Source organism: Bidens hawaiensis, unplaced genomic scaffold (genome assembly GCF_021521415.1).
Source record: "Bidens hawaiensis isolate Kalapana, Puna unplaced genomic scaffold, B.hawaiensis_p1.1 tig00020673_1, whole genome shotgun sequence".
Classification (NCBI taxonomy): domain Eukaryota; kingdom Viridiplantae; phylum Streptophyta; class Magnoliopsida; order Asterales; family Asteraceae; genus Bidens; species Bidens hawaiensis.
In genome coordinates, this window is record NW_027493172.1 from 318818 (window position 1) to 339695 (window position 20878).

Consider the following 20878-nt stretch of genomic DNA (forward strand, 5'->3'; position numbering starts at 1 on the left):
ACTTATAAAAATATCAATACATTTAAGCTTCATCCGCGGAAGCTGTCCTTTGCATTATGAAACATACGACTAGATCAAAACAATATCGAGCTTCTAACATTTGTGAGTCATGACAATTGCCTTCAATACATTGGTATAGATTTGTGAATTCATATTAAAAAAAAAGATTTATTAAACATACATATGGAAGTTAAGGTGAGGTGGGAGCATCAAACAAGTTTGAGTTCTTGCAATTCTCTGAAATTCTCCCATGGCTTAACCCACACCTTGGCTTCATAAGTTTTCTTGTCACCACCATCAGTTGCTTCCAGTGTGATATAATACATGGTACCCTGTACCACTTGCTGCTTTGCTTCTATTACTTTCCCATACTCCAAAGATACACTCTACATAAACATCCACCATTTCTTGAAGGTATAAAGAGAGAATGTATAAAGAGAGAGAGTGCAGGAGAAGAGAGAGTGGTTTAATAAAAATGTATTTTAAATAAACATGGTAAAAAGATCAATCTGTCCTCATGTGCAAAGCTCATAAGTATATTTAACAAGAAAAACTAACTGGGTTAGGACCAAAGGACCTGACGTGATAGGGTTTTTAAACGGAAAGGATGTTTTATGCCATTAAGTTTGCGAAAGGACTTTTACTGAAAAAACGTGCAAACATAAAGGACTAGTTTTGATGTTTTGTCTATAAAAATCCATTAATTATTTCCTTAATATTAATAATTTACTCTTACATGATTATTCCCCGATAAAATGATTATGCATCAATATATATAACTACTTGAACCAGTCACATCCAAAACTCGTTCCATACCATATATACCAAAGCCAACCTTGAGAAAAGTATTCTCTAAACTGCATAAACACGTATATCTATTGTTTTAACTCTGATATATAAGTCACCTATGTAGTTACGTAACGGCCTCTCTTTTAAAGCACTATATAGTATATGCAAGTGATTATGCAATAATAATCAGTTACCATTGTTTTCAACTAAAAAAAATCAATCAATTGCAAAACTTTAGATTCATTGGAATAGAAAATAATGCTACGACATTAAACCCAAAATTTGAAGTGCTTTAAACTTTATAGTTCTTAAAATGTGTACATTAAACATATTTTAATTGTTATCATTTTGTAATAATTTATATACATATATAAATATAAATTAAGGGGACACCTATGGAGCATTCGCATCATATCCCTTATTTTTGAGATGAGGTTTTTATAGTATAGTGAGTGATTTAGAGTCCTGGTGAGTACAGGTGAAAGAAAATACAGTGATTTTTTTATATTTGAAAAAAAATACCATTCATCGCCTATAATTTTTGAATAACTTTTAAGTTTTGAAAGCTATTGTGTGTGAAGGAGAGCGAAAAAGTAATGATAAAGATATAAAAAATATTATTTAATTGAAAACAAGAGAGAAAATGAAATTACTTTTAGTATAATTTTGGATTTAAAGATAGAAGTGTAAAAACCTAGAAGCATGAGAAACAAACAGGAGGACGACACACACGTTCTATAACTGCCACATCCTTAAAAAAATTTCTAAAGCACTGTTATACACATCTAGAATTAAACGAGCTGAGCCCGAGCACAACTCGTTTATTATCTATCTATCTATCAATATATATATATATATATATATATATATATATAAGCTAAGTATAAAATGAAAACTCATTTGAGTTGTGAAAACTCTAGAAACTCATTCTCAACCACATATTTTTAATTAATGTTGAAATCTTGTGGTCCACAATTAAAGTGAATAAAAAATGTAAATATAAATATAACTTTTTCTCTCTCCTGAAAACATATATAAAAATTAGTAAAAAAATGTTAAAAAATAGCAAAACATTTTTCTTTTTTATATTTCGATGTTTTGTATTAAATGTTACAACATATATTACATGTAACAAAAAAAAACGATGTTACATAGGGTTTTCATTTTATACTTTGCCTATATATATATATATATATAGGGGTGGGATCTAGCGAAAACTTCTCTTAAAGAGAAAACTTAAAAACTCCTAAAAAACTATTTTTAACTTTTCTTTAAAATTTTTTTTGAAGTTTCTTTTTTTTTCCCATTATTCTTATATGTTGTTGGTTCAAAAAAAAAAAAACCTTGTCGGTAACCTCGTCGGTGCAGTGCACATGTGTAATAGTGTGCATTGCATATACGTAAAAATATTTGTATTGCTTAGAATACAGCATTCTTTCACACATTTTAGAAATAAGGTTTTAGTAAAGCCATGTTCTATAAATTAAAGAGTTAATTACATAAATAGGCCTTATGTTTGTTCATATTGCATGTTTAGCCCCCAAAACTAGAAAGTTGCAAATTTAGTTCAAACATTTGTGAGTTGTTGCATATTTAATCTCGAAAAATTGGAAATAAATAATCTCACCTTTTGTGTATTAGCCGATAATAATACCACCTTTAAAAATCACTAGCAATGGTCCCACCTTTTAACTATTTTTGTCTCACTGGTCCTCCGTTAAAAAATACTTAACGTCGTTATGTTTTTTCCCTAGTTTCAAACCGATTTTTTAGGGCTTTTGATCGGAAGAACGATATGAGTCGACTGATGTAAAACTTATTTCGAAACGGCGATTCAAATGGCTTGATTTTTGTTACTTGAAAATTCAAGCACCCGAATTGAAACATTGTTTCGTCGTTTGGATCACCATTTCGAGATAAGTTTTACATCGGTCGACTCGTATCATTCTTCCGATCAAAAGCCCTAAAACATCAGTTTGAAACTAGGGAAAAAACATAACGATGTTAAGTGATTTTTTAACGGAGGAGCGGTGAAACAAAAATAGTTAAAAGGTGGGACCATTATTAGTGATTTTTAAATGTGAGATTATTATCAGCCAATACACAAAAGGTGAGATTATTTATTTACAATTTTCCTTTAATCTCCGCTGTTAATGCCGGTCAACTTTTGGTGTTAAGTAACCACCTCACATGCATTTCACGAAGATGGTAAATCAATAACGGTTCTTGCGGGTTTAATTGAATGTTACCGGGTAAAACGCGGAATAAAACTGAAACTTACATGTGAGCAATCCAAGAACCAAAACTACAAAACTAAAACAACAAGGGTTGGTTGGAACAAAGTTTGCAATTTTTCATTCTCGATGGCCAGACATGCAATTTGTCATTCTCGATGGAACTAAAACATTGAATGTTATTGGGCGCTAAATATTCAACCTTCTCACAAATGTTGGAACTAAGTTTTCAATTTTTCATTCTCGAATGCCAAACATGCAACACGATCAAACCATACAACTCATTTACAAAACGAAAAAAACAAGGTCACGTACGATTTGGAGATAAAGAGGATATGGAAAAAATAATACCTCCTTCTTGTTGTGTTCATCGATGGTGAACCGAGCGAGTTCGTCGATCTCGGCGCTGTTTTCAACGCCCGTAATTCCTCCAGCAAGTGACATGTTTGTTTTGTTATGAAATTTGCATGGAAATTAAACCTCCAACATCTTATGGAGGCACAAGGTAACGAGACACGAGGAGATGTTTACACATAACACCTGAATCAAGGGGTCGTTGAGTGGTCAAAATGATTTCACAATTTGTTGAATTTTTTAAATTCCTTTTAATAGAAATGATCGGATTATATTTATTATATATAATGGTTGAAGAATGATTAATTTTTTCAAATACTCGAGAAGTATAGAGATAAATATTACGGGAGAGGTAATGCATGGTTAGTATTTATTAGAGATAAATATTAGGGTAGCGGCGCAGCTTGTTGCTCGCTTGCCTTCTATTTTGATGTAATCTAATAAACAATTTATAATAATCATTATGTAACAATTTTTTTAAAAAATAAAACTATTAGTATTTTTGAGTTATAAAAGTTATGATTTGCTTGTCGTATAAAAAGCTGTAATTCAGCTAGTGGGAGCAAAGCATATTTATTTATTTATTTATTTATTTATATAATTACAATTTTAGGTGAACTTCTGGATCAATAGTTGTACATTATGTAATTGAAATTGTACAGCATTCCACCTGTAAGTCACCTTCCAACTAGTTGTTTGACCTCCCGTGATGCGGCGAAGTCTGGTGTAGTTTTTTTTTTTTGTGTATCCTTGTGTATTAAGGTTCACAACACCTAATGCCATTTATTGTTAATGTTACACAGTGTGATCATATAAACTGTCTAAATGTTATGCGAATATAATGGTTGTCCTTTCAACTAAATTAACCATACACATTCATATTTCCCCTGCTTTAATCATGAAAGCAATCATGTGTTTCTAATAATAGTTTCTTTAGTCATAAATCTTTGACATTAGCTGCTAAAGTCTAACTTTGACAGCTTTAATCTTTTACAAATTAATCGCAAAGCTCGTTCGACTTTTAAGTTTTAATAGGTCAACCATTACGGTTGATCACAAAAAGTCAAACCTGCCTTATGAACTTCTTTGGAAGTCAGAAGAATTGATAGAATTGAAAATGGCTTTGGAATCTTCAAACTTAGACCCATTTTAATCTGCCAAATGGATCTCAATTAGCAACACAGTTAACATCAAGATGCAATAAAAATATCTTCATCACCAAGCTGCCCCTTCAACCAATTCAAAAGCAAGCTAATGTTTTTGACCTTTTATTTTTACTACAGTTGACTTTTTAGTCAAAACAGTTTATATGGTGTATTTTATTTAGGCGTTGACAAAAAAAATCCAGTAACTATGCCAATGTTGATCAAAGAAGCAGAAAGAAGCAGGCTTTACGAACAAACTATGTAAACTTTAAACCAGTAACAGTTTTAACCAATTTGCAAACTTTGACCCGTTTGCACACTTGAACCGAAAGTTTCTTGATTCCAAACTTTAGTAATCTGCTAAACGTCTAAAACAACTAAATCAACAAAACGAATTTACACTACCATAACGAAAACCGAATTTACACGAACATGACCAAAAGTGGCAAGATTTCCAATCCAAATCATCGTGGCTATCCGCCATTAGTTATTTAAAGTTTTAAACTTAGTTCCTCATGGTACCCTTATAAATTTTTTAACTTTATTTCTTTGTGGATTGTAACTGCTTATAAATAATCATTTAGAGAAGATGACATTGCAAACCTTGCGCAAAGCCACACGTCCTAGCCTTCTCCACCTTATCTTCACCAGAAAGTGTAAGAACCTCTGTTTCTCACTCCTAAAAGAGTAACCAATATTGTTTTAGTAATCATAATTAGTACACAAATTAGTTAACGATGAAAACTACATGAAAGTTCATAAATTAGTTAACGATGAAAACTACATGTAAGTTCTTACCTTGCCAAGAACTCTTTATTTAAGCTTTCTGCTACCGGCACTGATGTAATAGAAGAATCAGCTTGACCATGTGATGGGTCAACTCCATTATTACACAAAAGAGAGAACAACGGGTCGGGCTCTGAGATAACCATTAACTGGCCCGTTAGAGATTAACCACCTAAATACGAATGCAAGTCTCCTAACTCTTTCTTCAAAACAGAAAAAGTCGAGTTCAATCCAACCCTTTAAAGCCTCCTCTTGCGTGAACATGATACTTAGTCATGAAACGTAATAGGCTGCAACATTAGACCAGTTAAACATGTATTTTCAACCAACACACCTCTTATCTGTATAAAAATCCAGCCTTTTTGACCTGTTACCTGACGAACTTATTTGGCTCAGATACGTTTGTAAGACCACCATGGCTGCATTAGATGTTGCAAGTGGAGAACCTCGCACTTGCTACCCTTCGATTCCGCCACGCCTAGAAACAGTCTTTAACTTAACTCGTCACGGCCACTTAACACCTGTATATATGCGGGCTCCAAACACCTACACATATGTTGACGTCGTACCATATTAATTTTAAAAGTTGTTGAAAAAAGTTGTATGCGGAATGAAAGGCAATAAAGAGTTTTAGATAAGAGGAATTAAAAAGCTTCACGTACAGATCATGTGATGCAGACGTCTAAACCATGTGTAGAAGCTGCCAACCAACATCCAAGCATAGAGTGCCCACTGAATAAACACAAAAAGAAGTTTAATAGTAGTAACAATGTGAGAGAAACTATTTCTCATAGGTAAACCGACTACAACAGCCGGTATACAAATATCAAAGCATACATTACAACATATACACATGTACAAAAGCAATTCAACAGTTAATGTTGCAAAATATATTTCCAACCAACAGAATTCTTACCGTATAAAAAAAAGAGACATATTTGACGCCTGTGCCCGACTGATATGTGTGGCTTATTTACGGTTGGAGCAAATGAAGAGACTCGATTCCTTATATTAAATCGATCATCATAGTCGCAATATGACTCTAATTTCCAAGCCCCTTAAAACACAAAATCCCACACGCAGGAATAATATGCTATAAGTAATTATAATTCAATGGAAGCTCATATTAGGATTCAAACAAAAATAACCAAAATATTCCATAAGCAGGACTTGTCCAGATAGGAAGTAATATTTACTAACCTGGAGATGGAGAAGTGATCTCTAAAAAAAAGAGAGTCGCCGTCATAAACAACAGCTGACGTCCTTCCATCGTCGTCGCCTAAACAGAACCCGACTCCAACTTAGGGAAACCCGGCAACCGCAATGAACTGTGTGTAACGTACAGATCATTCAAAACTCGTAACGCTATTAAAGCGACAATAATTATATTTAATAATTTCATATCATTAAAAGTACACATATTGTTCATAAATAAAAACAAAAGATAACACTTCATCGAAAAGTAAACAAGTTCTTTATTTCAAATATTCTAAGGCAAACTAATGATCTTCGTTCTTAACACACCATCGGTTCAACCTGTAACACGTCGAAAATAATATATTTTGTCAACAATTAAGTTGGTGCATTTTCATAAGTTTTTGTGTATACATATATATATGAAATTCGCGATTCAACAATCGTAATGCAATAATTATTCAAGCGTAAAGTAAATGAAAGTAAGTAATGTCGCCCTCCCGTTCAATTAGTCGAAGCCGTTGAAGTCGGGGAATGAGAACCACCTTACGTAAACAACCGGAGTCGTAACGTTAGACGGCGCGGGTACGTCCCGTCGGACCCTCCCACTATGTGTATGCGTTTGCGTAACTTCCACCATAAAAACAATAAATACATTGCAAGAAAGTTCACGTATAATCATAAACAATATGCACAAATAATATTAACATGTACGATATAAGTGAATCGGTTTGTAAACAATCACATAACTAACGAAAGAAAAACTTGTAACGTGCTACCCCCAAAATATTATAAAACGTTAAAATGGGGTTATGAAGAACTCACATGGAATGAGGAATACGGTAACGAGAAGACGGTTAAGATTAGAGCAAACTAGTTGGTCCCGCGAGAATTTCCGACAATTTGTCCTAATTATTAAAGCGTAAATATAATAAATACATGAACGAAATAAACGAACAAGACACAAAGAGATGGGTTTACAACGGGTTTGGGATCATTAACGTATTAGTTACATTTTATAGAATATCGATAAAAGTGTAATTAAATTCTATTAATTTTACCAAAGAGTTATATTTGTTTATTAAAGAAAAACATTTAAAATATAAATACTGTCTTATCTATGAAAACGTTTTAGGTGATAGTTTAACGAGATTCCATTTAAAAAGATAAGAAACATTATTATTATTATTATTATTATTATTATTATTATTATTATTATTATTATTATTATTATTATTATCTTTGTTATTGTTTAGGTAAAAATAATTATATAGATATAAAAGATTATATATTTTTATACATATATGAATTTGAAGTTTTATTTTAGAAATTTATTGAGGTTCGGTTTGCTTAAACGAGTGTAAACGATATAGGGTTTTTATATAATTAAGTTTAATAATATTAATTAAAACAATAAAACAATTTTACTAAAAAAATAAACAAACCCGCGCCTCGGGCGGGTTCAGATGTTTTTGCGTGATCTGCACTGGCCATCTAGGCCAGTGTTTAACTCGTTAATCTTGCAGAAACGATTATATATAACCAGTTGTCCAAACAAAGCCCCAAATCATATAAACCCTAATCAAAATAAATCCCAAATCGAAGGTCCTTTACCCTCTGTCGATTAAAATTGACAGGGGTTTTAATAACCATAAAAATCCGACCAAAACCCGTGTACTAATTACCTGTTACAAGTAAGAATTGAAGGAGAACAACGAGCTAGGGTTTCGGCTTGATGATGAACTTAAACGAGTCCAAGAACAGGTTCAACAATGCAATTAACAAGGGGCTTAGTTTCGTAGTGTGATAGGGAGTGTGAGGTACAAGTTAATTGCGTTTTGGGTGAGTATTTATAGGCTAACAAGGTCAAGTTCAGTCCGCGGCTCAAGTTAACGAATTTGATTATAATTGATTCGATTAGTTGGCAATTACGCGTTATTTCCATATGGGCGACTGGCGTGGAGGTTAAGCCTTCATAACTCCTGATTTTACGGGTCAATTGAATCAAAAAGATGGAAAGGGGGGGGGGGGGGGGTCGTCGGTGGTGACGGGAAGAGAAGAAAGGGGGAGAAAAGATTTTTGTTATTTTGCATTAAGGTCCCTTAGGTTTGGTTGTTGGTTAGAAGACGTAAAATTTTTGTTGTAGGCGTTAAATTTGTATATAATCCATACATTCAAAGCCTTGTTAGCAAATGACAAATGCGAGTGACGTGTAAAGAAAAAGAGAAAAATAAATAAATAAAAATAAATTCGACGATTCGTATTAATTATGAAAATCCGATTACAAACGGATAATAAAACAAATACATTTATTGAAACAAAAATGACGAATGTCACAGTATGCAACTGTTGGTCGCCTGTTGTGGTATGCGATTGTCGGTCGTCTCTCATTGTCGGGTTCCGATTCAGAACCCAAGGTGGCGGTTGAGTTGTGGTGGCCAAAAGTCGGTGCTCAAAACATTTTCTGAAGACCATATGTTCAGAAAACGATATGGCTATGGGATTTTGGCTGTTATCTCAATGATAGTGATCGTACGGTCACCTTATAGGTGTTACGACATTAATCGTAACTTGAACCTTTGGAAGGTTATGATGATTATACAAAATCTTCATTGATTTGGCAAGGCAACTCTTGCTGGTTTGCAGCCACAATGGGTTATCATTTTGAGCCTCGAGTATCTATATGAATTTATTGTTGACGCTTTTGTTTTAGTTGTATGTCCGTGGTGGTTATGGTGGGATTCCATGGGGAAGGCAACAACGATTAGTGATGGTGGAAAGTCAAAGAATCAAATGTCTCCTAGCACATTGAGGAACACCGATGTCTCTATCGACAATGACTTGGAATCGCCCTTCGATTTGCCGTGTGAATGTGTTTTGGTATGATTGCTTCTTTGTATTTGTTATTATTTGCATAGCATGTATGTGATGACATATAATTATTGAGAATTATGATACTTTTACATCATAGTTCGTTGAACTGAAGAAATCATATTCGCCTATTATTTTTTTGTTTGATATCGTTTTTTGGGTCCATTCCTGTTTTATGCTATTTATATTGATACAACTCAATTATTTTGATTCAGTTAGTGATTCAGTTCCAACCAGGAGCATCTCAAACAACACATGCAAGTTATTGTGTCTCCAATGAGTTATTTTCCATGCATTTGAAGGTCCACGGTTTTGTTCATCACACCGTTTCTTCTGCGGAGGCGGGTGACGAGTAGCAGCAGCCACAACAGGTTGGTGGTGGTCACGAGCCAACTTCCGGTGTGGGTTAAATTGCAACATAACAGGCTGTTTACCTGTATGGCAGCCATTAATTACTATAGGAGGCTATGACGCTAAGGTGTCAAAACTCAATAGGTAGCCCGCGAACAGCTTGGAGGTAATGGAATTAGTACTCCGAATTTAGTTTATCATTTAAGCTTGCAGCGCGTTACCATATCGAGTTATCGATGCAATGATTGCAAATTTCATGACATTTTGTGAGGACTGAAGGGACATGCCTGCGATTTGGCATCCATCGCTTCTTGCATCTATGCAAAGGTTACTTTCGTCTTTTTCTATTTAATTTCATCTCTCTTTTATAATATTAGTAATGCAATTCTATGCAGGTACAACACATGAACTAACAAAGGAACAAAAACATTACATTATTGAGACATAAAATGGTATGTTTTGAAAAACAAACTATAGACAGAAAGATTTGGCTGAAGTGTAGGTCAAAATCTGGAAGCTTACTATAATATGCATCTGCATAATTTGTTCCCTTTTGCTTTAAATTTGGCCATTGGAAAAAGAAAAGATTTTATATTTCAGATCTTCCATGGAAGAAGATTAATGTATAGAAGCTCATATTCTATTTTGGTATGTATGCAACCCTTACTTAAGGGCCACTACGTTTCTTGCGCCTGATAGATTTAGCCACTAGAGTGAATTTATGCTTCAAAGTACGCAGACATGCCAAATGTGTTTGTTGTGTGTGACTGTGTGGTAATTAGGGATTTCAAATCAATGAATGTTGTTACTTGTATACAATATATTATGGGGAAAATCTCCTAATTAAGCATCATGTCATTTGAAAACTCCACCATGTATAGACAAACAACATCAACATTTCAAAATTAGACAAACTCAATTGGAAGGAATAACACTGAGTACGATGATGATGATGATGAATTGGAAGGAATAAATACCCCTTTAGGCTGAAAAAGTATCATATTCTTTAGGCTAAAATGGTGCTTGTTTCTCAACGTGTAGTTCGACTCCAAAGGAGTCTATTTCTCATAGTGTAGGAAACGGACAAGTCCATTTTTTCAAGCTAATCTATAGGTTATACTATATTATAAATCATATAAAGAGTGCAAAAAAGTACTTTCACATAAATTTAAGAGTTTAAGTAATTATAATTGTTTAAGATATATGATATAATTTTTTAAAGTTAAATTTTCTAGCACATACAAGTCAAATGTAAGTTGCTCAGTATTTTTCAAACGTCAATAACTTTTTTTTATGTCATTCATAAAAAAAAATCACACTATAATAACAAGTCTTTTTTTCATCTTTAACATACGTATGATATTGTAATATAAACTTTTAAAAAATAATTCCGTGTTAACTGATTCTAGTTAATTCCCTAATATTTTTTTTTACGTTTATATAACTATAAGTTTTGCTAAATTTGATGCGTTATAAAACCAAATGGTAGAATAATTAGCCATAATTTACTTGTGCCTTAAGTTACAAGGTAAAAATATAAAAAAGGAAAGTAGGAATATTACCGTTAATCCAACGGTCATTATTCAAAATTAAAAAATAAGACCGTTTATAAATTATGCCCTTTCTCAATCTTTATTCATTCTTCTTCAATTTCATTCATCACCGATTAAACCCTAATAATTCTCATTCATCAACACAGCACAAATTCACACGAAAGAAAGAAACGGTGGCGAACCGAAACCCAGAAGAATCCGGGGAGGCGAACAACAGCCGTCTCCACTCTTTTTTCTCGTCGATTTTGAACAGTATCGGTGGTGTTTTCGGCCACATTCAAGAAGATATGACGTCGAATCAGTCGGTGATTCCGCTTCAACAGCCGATTAGAGGTTTCAATTTTTATTATTTCTTGTTTTTTTTATTTTGGTGAATTTGAATAGTTTTCACAGTTTTGAGATTAGGGTTTTGAAATCCCCAAACAATTTTTTGGCTTTGAACGTGATGTTGGAATTTGGGTTTTGTAAATTATGGTGTTTAAGTTAATGGGTTTTGTTTAGATTTCATGGTATGCTTTTTTTTTTTGTTTTGGTAGGATGTGAAAAATTGAGAATTGGGGTTTTAAAATTCAGGGTATTTATGTTTGTAGGTTTCAATAAGTAGTGAAATTTGAGAATTAGGGTTTCATAGTTCTTGGAATTTATGTTTGTAGGTTTCAATAAGTATTGAAATTTGAGAATTAGGGTTTCATAGTTCTTGGAATTTATGTTTGTAGGTTTCAATAAGTTGGAAAATTTTTAATAAAAATTTGAGTATGTGCAAAATTAAGAATTAGGGTTTCATAATTCTTGGTATTTATGTCTGTAGGTTTCAATAAGTTTTAAATTTTTAAAAAAAATTTGAGTTATGTTTTTGTGCAAGATTTCAACTTTATTCCATTAATTCTTGACAAGGTTTTAATAAGTTTTTAAAAAAATTTTGAGTTATGTTTTTGTGCAAGATTTCAACCTTTTTCCACTATATTTTGACAAGGTGTGATTTTTTTAAGTTGCAGATATCAAGAAGAACAATGATGGACAAATAATTGAAAGAAGGAGCCGTCGAGCCCTCGTTGATATAGGCAATCTTGCTCCCACTGTAGTTGAAACCGGAAAGCCTAAACTTGAAGAAACCCCGAAAAGAAGATTGAAAAAGCCATCAAAGTCACTAACAACCGTCCTCACGGCCCGTAGCAAAGTTAGTTTCTTTAAGTTTTTAATAAATATAAATAATCTTTAGATTGATTTTTTATAATTAGATTTGAATCTTTTCTTCAGGCTGCTTGTGAAATCACAACAAAGCCTAAAGATCAAGTGGTTAACATAGACGAACCCGACATCAATAACGAACTAGCGCAAGTCGAATACGTTGAAGACATTTACAAGTACTACAAGCTTGCAGAAACCGAAGGCGGATTACAGGATTACATGAATTCGCACTCGCAGCCCGATCTCAATGCTAAAATGCGAGCTATTTTGGTAGATTGGTTGATTGAAGTTCACAGAAAGTTTGAGCTGATGCCCGAGAGTCTTTATTTGACCATCAACATAGTTGACCGATACCTCTCGGTCAGAAAAGTTCCCCGGAAGGAACTTCAATTGGTTGGAATCAGCGCGATGCTTATTGCGTGCAAATATGAAGAAATTTGGCCGCCGGAAGTCAGTGATTTGATTGCAATATCAGACAGCGCGTACGCGAGAGACCAAATTTTGACCATGGAGAAAGCCATTCTTGCTCACTTGGGTTGGTATTTGACGGTCCCAACACCGTATGTGTTTGTTGTTCGCTACACGAAAGCTTCGCTTCCTTTTGATAAAGAGGTACATTAACTTCTTTTACACATTAAAAGAATTATATTGATTTTTTATTTTTTTTTTGTGGAATTTAGATGGAGAATATGGCCTTTTTCTTGGCCGATCTTGGTTTGATTCACTACTCGGTTGTAATAACCAACAGCCCTTCAAAGCTTGCTGCTTCAGCTGTTTATGCTGCTCGGTGCAACCTTAAAAAGACCCCGGCTTGGACCGAAACACTCAGACATCACACCGGGTACTATGAGGACGAACTAAAGTGAGTGTCTCTGTCACATGGGTATTGAATCTTTTTTAAAGCTTTGGTCTTTAAGTTTATAAAAAATTATTGTTTTTGAGCAGGGAGTGTGCAAAGGCTTTGGTGACTTTTCATGAGTGTGCTAGTGAAACCAAGTTAAAGGCGGTGTATAGGAAGTATGTGGATCCGGACAAGGGTGCGGTGGCTCTGTTCCCTCCGGCGAGGAATGTGGAGGCGGACGGTGGTGGTGTCGAATAGTTATGAGACGACTGACTGGTGGCGTGTGGATTGGTTTGATTGAGATAGATCATTTGGCTTTTATGATCTTGTTTTTGCGGATCATTATAAGTTTGATTAGGAAGTATTTTGGTATTGACTAAAGGATGAATATTATTGTTTGTAATTCATTGGTTTTTTATCATTTAATTAGAGTGATGAGATTATATTAGTAGATATTAAAATAGTGTGGCCAAAGGTTTTTATTTTGTGAATATAATAAGTTTAAACTGCGCATGATCATGTTTTTATTTGATCAGGAAGTATTTTGTTACACTGAGTTTAAGACTAAAGAATGCATATAGTTTTCTGTTTCTTTTCTTGGAATGATAAGTTTTTGATTAGCCAATATAATTGCATGAAAAACTATTTTCAATATACTTTTGGGAATCCAATTATACCGTGTCCGTGGTATAAAATGGGCACGCGCAGCATGATATCAACCCTTAAGTGGGTCAACCTCCAAGATTAATAAGAAAATACGAAGACAAGATTTTTGAACAATTTTCTCTGTTTTTTTCATTAACTCAAACTCAACTTAAATACATGAAGAACATCTAAAGTAAATATGGAGAAAATGTAAAATATCTAATCCTATAATCCATGATTTTAGGAATTAATTGTTTTGACTTCTCACTTCTTGTTATCTAAGTTACTGGGTTGAGTCTGCTGGTACACTAATGCAGGAGCATTTATATTAGAATCTTTTATTTTGTTAGTTTATCTTTTATTATTTTGTGTTTATCATGTTTCCATATTTATCTCTTTTCTTTGTTTAGTATATATAAATAGGGTTATGGTTTTTTAGTTCATTAGTTTTTGATATTGAATTTTAATTAATAAGAACTTTGTTCTTGGAACCTTTGGTTCGATTTTATCGTCGTTGTTAATTATAAGTTTCTCGAGCCTTTGCTCTGATACCTACTGATGCAGTTTTGGGAAGCGATCAATGGCTCGAGAGACTCATAATTAACAACGACGATAAAATCGAACCAAAGGTTCCAAGAACAAAGTTCTTATTAATTAAAATTCAATATAAAAAACTAATGAACTAAAAAACCACAACCTCATTTATACTAACTAAACAAAGAAAAGAGATAAACATGATAAACACAAAATAATAAAAGATAAGCTAACAAAATAAAAGATTCTAATATAAATGCTCCTGCATCATACACGGTCGTATCACAGCATCTGTTTAAGTCTTGTTTTGATTATTTGATCGAACTATTTTTCAGAGTCCATTTGTTTCCTAAGTTTATGGGATTATCGTCACCCTCTTCTTCCATTTGGTAAATTAGTATCCGAACTCATTAATTTTGACTATTTATTCAACAAGTTTAGTAAATGAACAGATTTTTATTGAATTATTATTTAGCGTTTTTTTTTTTTTAATTTGACAAGTTACTAGAGATATTCACAGCAGTGAGCAAAAACATGTAAGTTGATTCGAAGATTTGTGCATCATTGATGCTAGTTGACTTGAGATTGTATTTTGTATCAAATGGGTCAGATTGTATTATTTAATGTAGGTAAAACATGTTCAATTTGCACACAAAATCAATTCAGCATATGCATTAAATTTCGGAATTTATTATTTATTGGGAGCTTGATGTTGTCTCACAATTCTCTGATACAAAAAGTGCCTCAAAACAATAAAGTTACCTCCAACTAGGTTGTCACAGATTCAACAAAAATAAAACTAAATTAAGAAAAAAAATCCAAAGGCATTTGAAATCAACAAATCATATATTCAGTACAGCTTTGCTTTAACGTTCAAATGCAAAGAAAAACAAGAAAAGAAATTTAAAAGGATATTATGAATTACCTCATAGAAAAGAAAATGATAGAGATCTTATTAGTTTATACTTAATAGTCGTTTGTAATTGTGGGAGGGGGTAAGTGTAATTTCTATTTCTATAAAGGTCCAATAGTCATTTAGAAAGGTTAAGAAAGATAATGGATATTTTGTTAGGCTCATTGCAATTAGCATGAGAGGGGCATAGCCCGGGACCACTTCGTTGGTTAGTTATCATTGTAGATCCTTTGAGATCATCTTCTTCAATATTTCAATATAATAATATAGTTTAAACATTTGATTTCATCTTCTCATATTTCATAATTCAATTTCATACCGAGTTCATATCAGAAAACTTCATGTAAGTTGTAAGCGCGAGTACGCGACTGAACGTTTAAGCATCTCCTGAAAGTCATTCAGATTGTTTTCTGCAGATGAATTTGCACATAAACTTCACGTTTCAGTAAATTCCCATTTCAACAATTAATCCTATAACTATTACAAAATTGTGGCCAAGCGTATTTTTGACTTCAGCATTCTTGCTTCTGAGTATAAACCGGAAGAACGAAGACCTTTAATAACCACCCTTTGAGTAGGTCTAAACACCTTCATTCCCTGATTCAAACACGTTAACAAAACCCTATATGCATCAAAATATCTCCTTTCGTTGCAAAGATTATGCACCAATGAGGTGTAAGTAATACAATCTCTAACATCCATCTTCCTAAATATCCTCAAAGCCTTATTAATGTAGCCAGCTTTACATAACCGATCAACCATGCAATTATATGCAACTAAATTAGAATCAAAACCTAATGTATCCATATATCTCAAATGTTTTAAAGCACCATCGATATTACCTGCTCTGCAAAGCCCATCTATTAATGTAGTATGTGTATATTCATCACATTTTAATCCCGCCTCTTCAATTTCATTCAATAAATTATAAACTTCTTCCAACCTGCCTCCAATGCAATAGATGTTAACCAAGATATTGTAACAAACAATATCAAGCTTAATACCCTTTTCAATCATCAACTCATAGCATCTATGCGCTTCATTTAATCTACCAATCTTAGCAAACGCACTGCTGACTGTGCAATATGAAAATGCATCATACGTGTATCCTTTATTTTTCATTTCATAAAAGACCTCAATACCTTCTTCAAATTTGCCGGATCGAAAAAAATATTTCATAAAGGTAGTGTAAGTGCTAGCATTAGGTTCAAGATTTGATTCCTCAAGCTCCTTTAAAACCCGTCTTGCAGCGCGTAACCGGCCCGATTTACAAAGACCGTCGATCAATATGTTGTATGTGATCAATTGAGGAACGAACCCGCTTTGCTTAAAATACTGGAACAACTTTAAGGCGCTACTGGTATACCCATTCTTGCAAAGACCATTAAACATGGTGTTGAGGGAGGTTGAACAAGGGGATAACTTGGTCATAATGATATCATGGAAAACCGTATTAGCTTCCTCGGGTTTGTTTAATTTAAAAAAGCAATGCATTAAAGTATTATAACTCCAGACATCAGGTGTGATTCCAAGAATAATCATTTCATCGAAAAGCTCAAAGCATCTTGATAATAAAGAATGGTTGGAAGCGCCAGCTATTAAAGAATTATATGTAATGACATTTGGATTAATGTCTGCTTCTCTCATTCTACTGAGGATTGAATAGCCTGCATCAAGGTCAACAAAACGACAATATGCGGCGACTAATGTGTTGTATGTAACAACATCTGGTAGTGTTCCTAACCTTATAGCATCAATAATAACAACTTCTGCCTTTTCCAGTTGTTGTACTTTACAAAATGATGCTACGCATATATTCATTAGCCTTGTGGATAACTTACAAACCATTGCTTATCAACCCTGCAGTATTCAACTTTTGAGCTCCATTCACAATGACATGATGAATCCTCTGTAAAAAAAGTTAATAATATTAATAAAATTGTCACCAAAAAGCATATTATTTTCATTAAATGATTACCAATATCAAAAATCAATTGCAACCTCCTCACATGCATTTTGAAACATTTGTTGATTAATAATTTAATATAATCCCTTGTTTTTTTAACCAATTCAAGCAATTACAATAAATGGTAGGTAAACAGAGTAACAAGCTGTGCCGCAACCCCCTTGTGGTTACATATACTTAGAAGATACCCGAGGGATTTAATTGTCATTTGAGTAGAATTGAAAGTGTAAATGACAACTTAACTAAATTCTCTAAAGTTAGTTAAAGCGAGAATTAGCCATAATAGATGTTATCAGATAGCAATTTTCTTCTCTCTGTATGATTCTTTCATTCTAATTCAATGCATAACACTTGTGCTTGTGGAAATTTATGAATTATATTTGCAAAAAGTCGCTCCAGCCTCAACATCAGTGATCAGTCATATATATAACATACCAATCAACAGGAACAAATAAAAGCAAAAGCATAAACAATTAATAAGTGTCATATAGGTAAGTGGAGACTTTAATTGCTAACTATGCAGTTAATGCGGAAAAATATTGGACATCGATCAAGGACTGACATTTGAGATATCCGTTATTGCGGTGGGGTATCGTTAATTTTATTATCATGCAGAATGTAACACTAACAATTCAGTATACTCTCCTACCATTAACAAGTTAACCTTTTGCCACTTACAAAACATTAACAACTGTAGCAAGTAGGAACTGATTATAACTTAAAACGCTAAAAATTGACAATTAAGACTTAAAAACTGTTATCTGGAAAATCGGTGATATATCGGTCAATATTGCTAATATTATCGGTACTGACTCTGCTAGAGGTCGGATAACTGCTATAGCCTTGATATTAACTGCATAGTTTGCTAAGTTAAGACATCCTAGAATAATAATATGTGGGATTGCAGACATACAATACATGGGATGACCTAACTTTATGTACCCGTATTTGCACAAAGTTTGAAACTTTACAAATTAGAAATCGAACGCATTTCATCGAACACCTGGTGTGCAACAATACATAAACAAATAACCCCACCAAATCACAAATGCAAGTATCAGGACCTAACTTTATGTACCCGTATTCGCATAAAGTTCGAAACTTTACGAATAAGAAACAGAAGGCATTTCATCGAACACCTGGTGTGCAACAATAAAAAACAAAAAAACAGACCAAAATCACAAATGCAAGTCATTTTATCAAGAAATTTTCAGTCAAAGCACATTTACACTTTCAGCAGCAAACAGATTTCAACTTTTAGCAAACCTTGAACCTACTGATTCACCAATTGCTAATTTTACATCGAATGGATATTGAAGAATTGAAATTGAAAGGAGGGTTATCTGTACCTGACTGGTTTGAGTTGAGGATCACGGTGAATCGGAGATTAGTGGGTGAGTAAGTCGATGTTTGGAAGGTTAAATGGGCCTAAATTAACCACTTCACGACCAGGGAAGAAAGGGTTTCTTTTGGAAGAATTTATTATTATTATTATTATTATTATTATTATTATTATTATTATTAACGGGCGGAGGCATGATAAGGTGCTTTTTGTTTTCTCAGAACTAAAATGTCTGTAATCTGCGAACCACATCTGCAGACAATTGTAAAAAAAAAGGTAACAATACTAAAGAGAATGGTGACCGAGGGTATAATTGTGAAGTGTGAGTAATATATGTTGATGATGTCTTTTATGTATGATCTTCCCTTCTCTTATATAGAGGAAGGGGATATACAATTTATACAATGGTTATATTGACGCTATATATTTTCTTTGGTTCTTTTATTCTTTCTTAGGTTCGACTGTCTCCTGGATCTTTATCCCTCGGATCACGCTTCATATCTTGAGACAATATGTCTTTGGCCACCAACAGGATGATCATTTCCCTCAAAGTAGTCTTCTAGCATATCTTTTTTGTTGGGCCTTTCTTATTGGGCTTTCTCCGTTCTGATGGGTCAAAGCCTACCTGTGAGGTCCATCTCATGGGTAGGCTCTTCGACTCTCAGATCAAAATCATCTCTCTGCTTAACTAGACATTCTAATTTGGTGTTTATATCTTCCAACTTATAATCATACAACTTAATACTTGGTGAAAACTTTGTGCAGCAACTTGGAATTAGCTTTCTTACCTTGCTAGTGATGGCTTCTGAGTTGTGGGTGAACTCACGATGCATAGCATCGTTACCCAACAATCCAGTACATCATCTATGTCATAAGCCTATTCAGCCATTGTTTCACAGATTGATTGGTTCTTTCCTTCCGAGAAGCATCAGTAAGTACGTCTTGGATTACTTTTAACGATCCTTGACATTTTTCAATCATAGCATTAATTCCCTTGTAGCGAGCAATGTTTTTCGAAGTTTCAGAGACCAGCTTCTCAATGAGAACATGGACTGTAGAAAGCACAGGTCTAGCCATCGATTATAGGGATGGGACTCTAGATGAAATAGGTGATTTTGTGAAGTGTTGTTTATACTTATAGTAATTCATTTTTAGGTGAATGTTTGTATTATTGTTTTGTATCATCTGCCAACAAGAAAAACTGGAGGAGCAGATAAGCTTCTCTCTTTCTCGTGGATGTGGATGATAGTTTGTTCTCCATAAAAATCAAACATCCCGTTAATCAGTTATAATAATGAGTTTGCATATTAAGGCTGAAACCAGTCTTACCAGGTTGTTCACTTTGAAAATCAGTTCTAGATATTAATAAATTTTGTCTCACTCTTTGTACTCCATATAAGTATTATTTTAATAGTGTTAAAATTTCTGATCTCTTGAATATGTTACATTAATGTTTTTTAATTATTTGTTGTTAACAAGTAGCAGTGAATGATTTAAATAACAAGATCATTCGTATGATATTAAAGTTACTTACATCCAACATTTGACTTGACTATTGTATGAAAATTTCAGACTATATGCATCTATTCGCTTGAACAGTCAATCAACAAAACCTAGTCAAACGTAAAATTTTTTAAATAATATAACAAAACTGTTATCAAATTAAGCCATAAAAATCTTAGTTTTTTAGGTAATTTGTTTCATAAAAATTCCAAGTATATTATGGATATATTTAAGTTTAAGAAAATGATAGAAAACTTAGTTAATTATTAAAATTAGATCAAATTTCACTAAGGAGAAAAAGGTATGCAACTTCAATTTTCTCAGCTAATCTTTCATTTCCTCTTATTGTGCAATTTCTCGATCAGCTTGACTCGAATACATTAAATTCAGAATTTATGCATCAACCATGTGTATCAAGTTTCAGACATGCGTCTAAATTACACACCATATGTTCACACTTTCACTTCACCAATCACACCAGTTTATCATAAAAATGTATAAGAATGCTCTTAAATAAAGCCCCATGTTGATTGTTTCATTCATCAATCATCTCCCTAGAGAAACAATAACCAAAAAGGACAATTCAATATGGATATTATTTTCCTTGAAACCCATAAGATTATAAGAAACAGTAACCCTATTTGTTCATATGTGAACAAAATCTTACCT

At 33.3% G+C, this 20878-nt stretch overlaps 3 protein-coding genes across 3 annotated transcripts; 1 reads left to right on the forward strand and 2 right to left on the reverse strand.

The window, feature by feature from the left end:
* Positions 1 to 209: 209 nt before the first annotated feature.
* On the reverse strand, positions 210 to 3467 carry LOC143561384 (cysteine proteinase inhibitor A-like). Its single transcript, XM_077049485.1, has 2 exons — positions 3375 to 3467; positions 210 to 386 (listed from the first exon to the last, which is right to left on the reverse strand). The coding sequence occupies exons 1-2, from the start codon at positions 3465 to 3467 to the stop codon at positions 210 to 212; spliced, it is 270 nt and encodes an 89-aa protein (XP_076905600.1).
* A 7986-nt stretch (positions 3468 to 11453) lies between these two features.
* Positions 11454 to 13564, forward strand: LOC143561385 (G2/mitotic-specific cyclin S13-7-like). Its single transcript, XM_077049486.1, has 5 exons — positions 11454 to 11610; positions 12273 to 12454; positions 12535 to 13077; positions 13146 to 13327; positions 13411 to 13564. Exons 1-5 carry the CDS (start codon positions 11565 to 11567, stop codon positions 13562 to 13564), a joined length of 1107 nt encoding a protein of 368 aa, XP_076905601.1. The 5' UTR covers positions 11454 to 11564.
* A 2314-nt stretch (positions 13565 to 15878) lies between these two features.
* Positions 15879 to 17246, reverse strand: LOC143561386 (uncharacterized). Its single transcript, XM_077049487.1, has one exon. It carries the CDS (start codon positions 17244 to 17246, stop codon positions 15879 to 15881), a length of 1368 nt encoding a protein of 455 aa, XP_076905602.1.
* Between the last annotated feature and the right edge of the window lie 3632 nt (positions 17247 to 20878).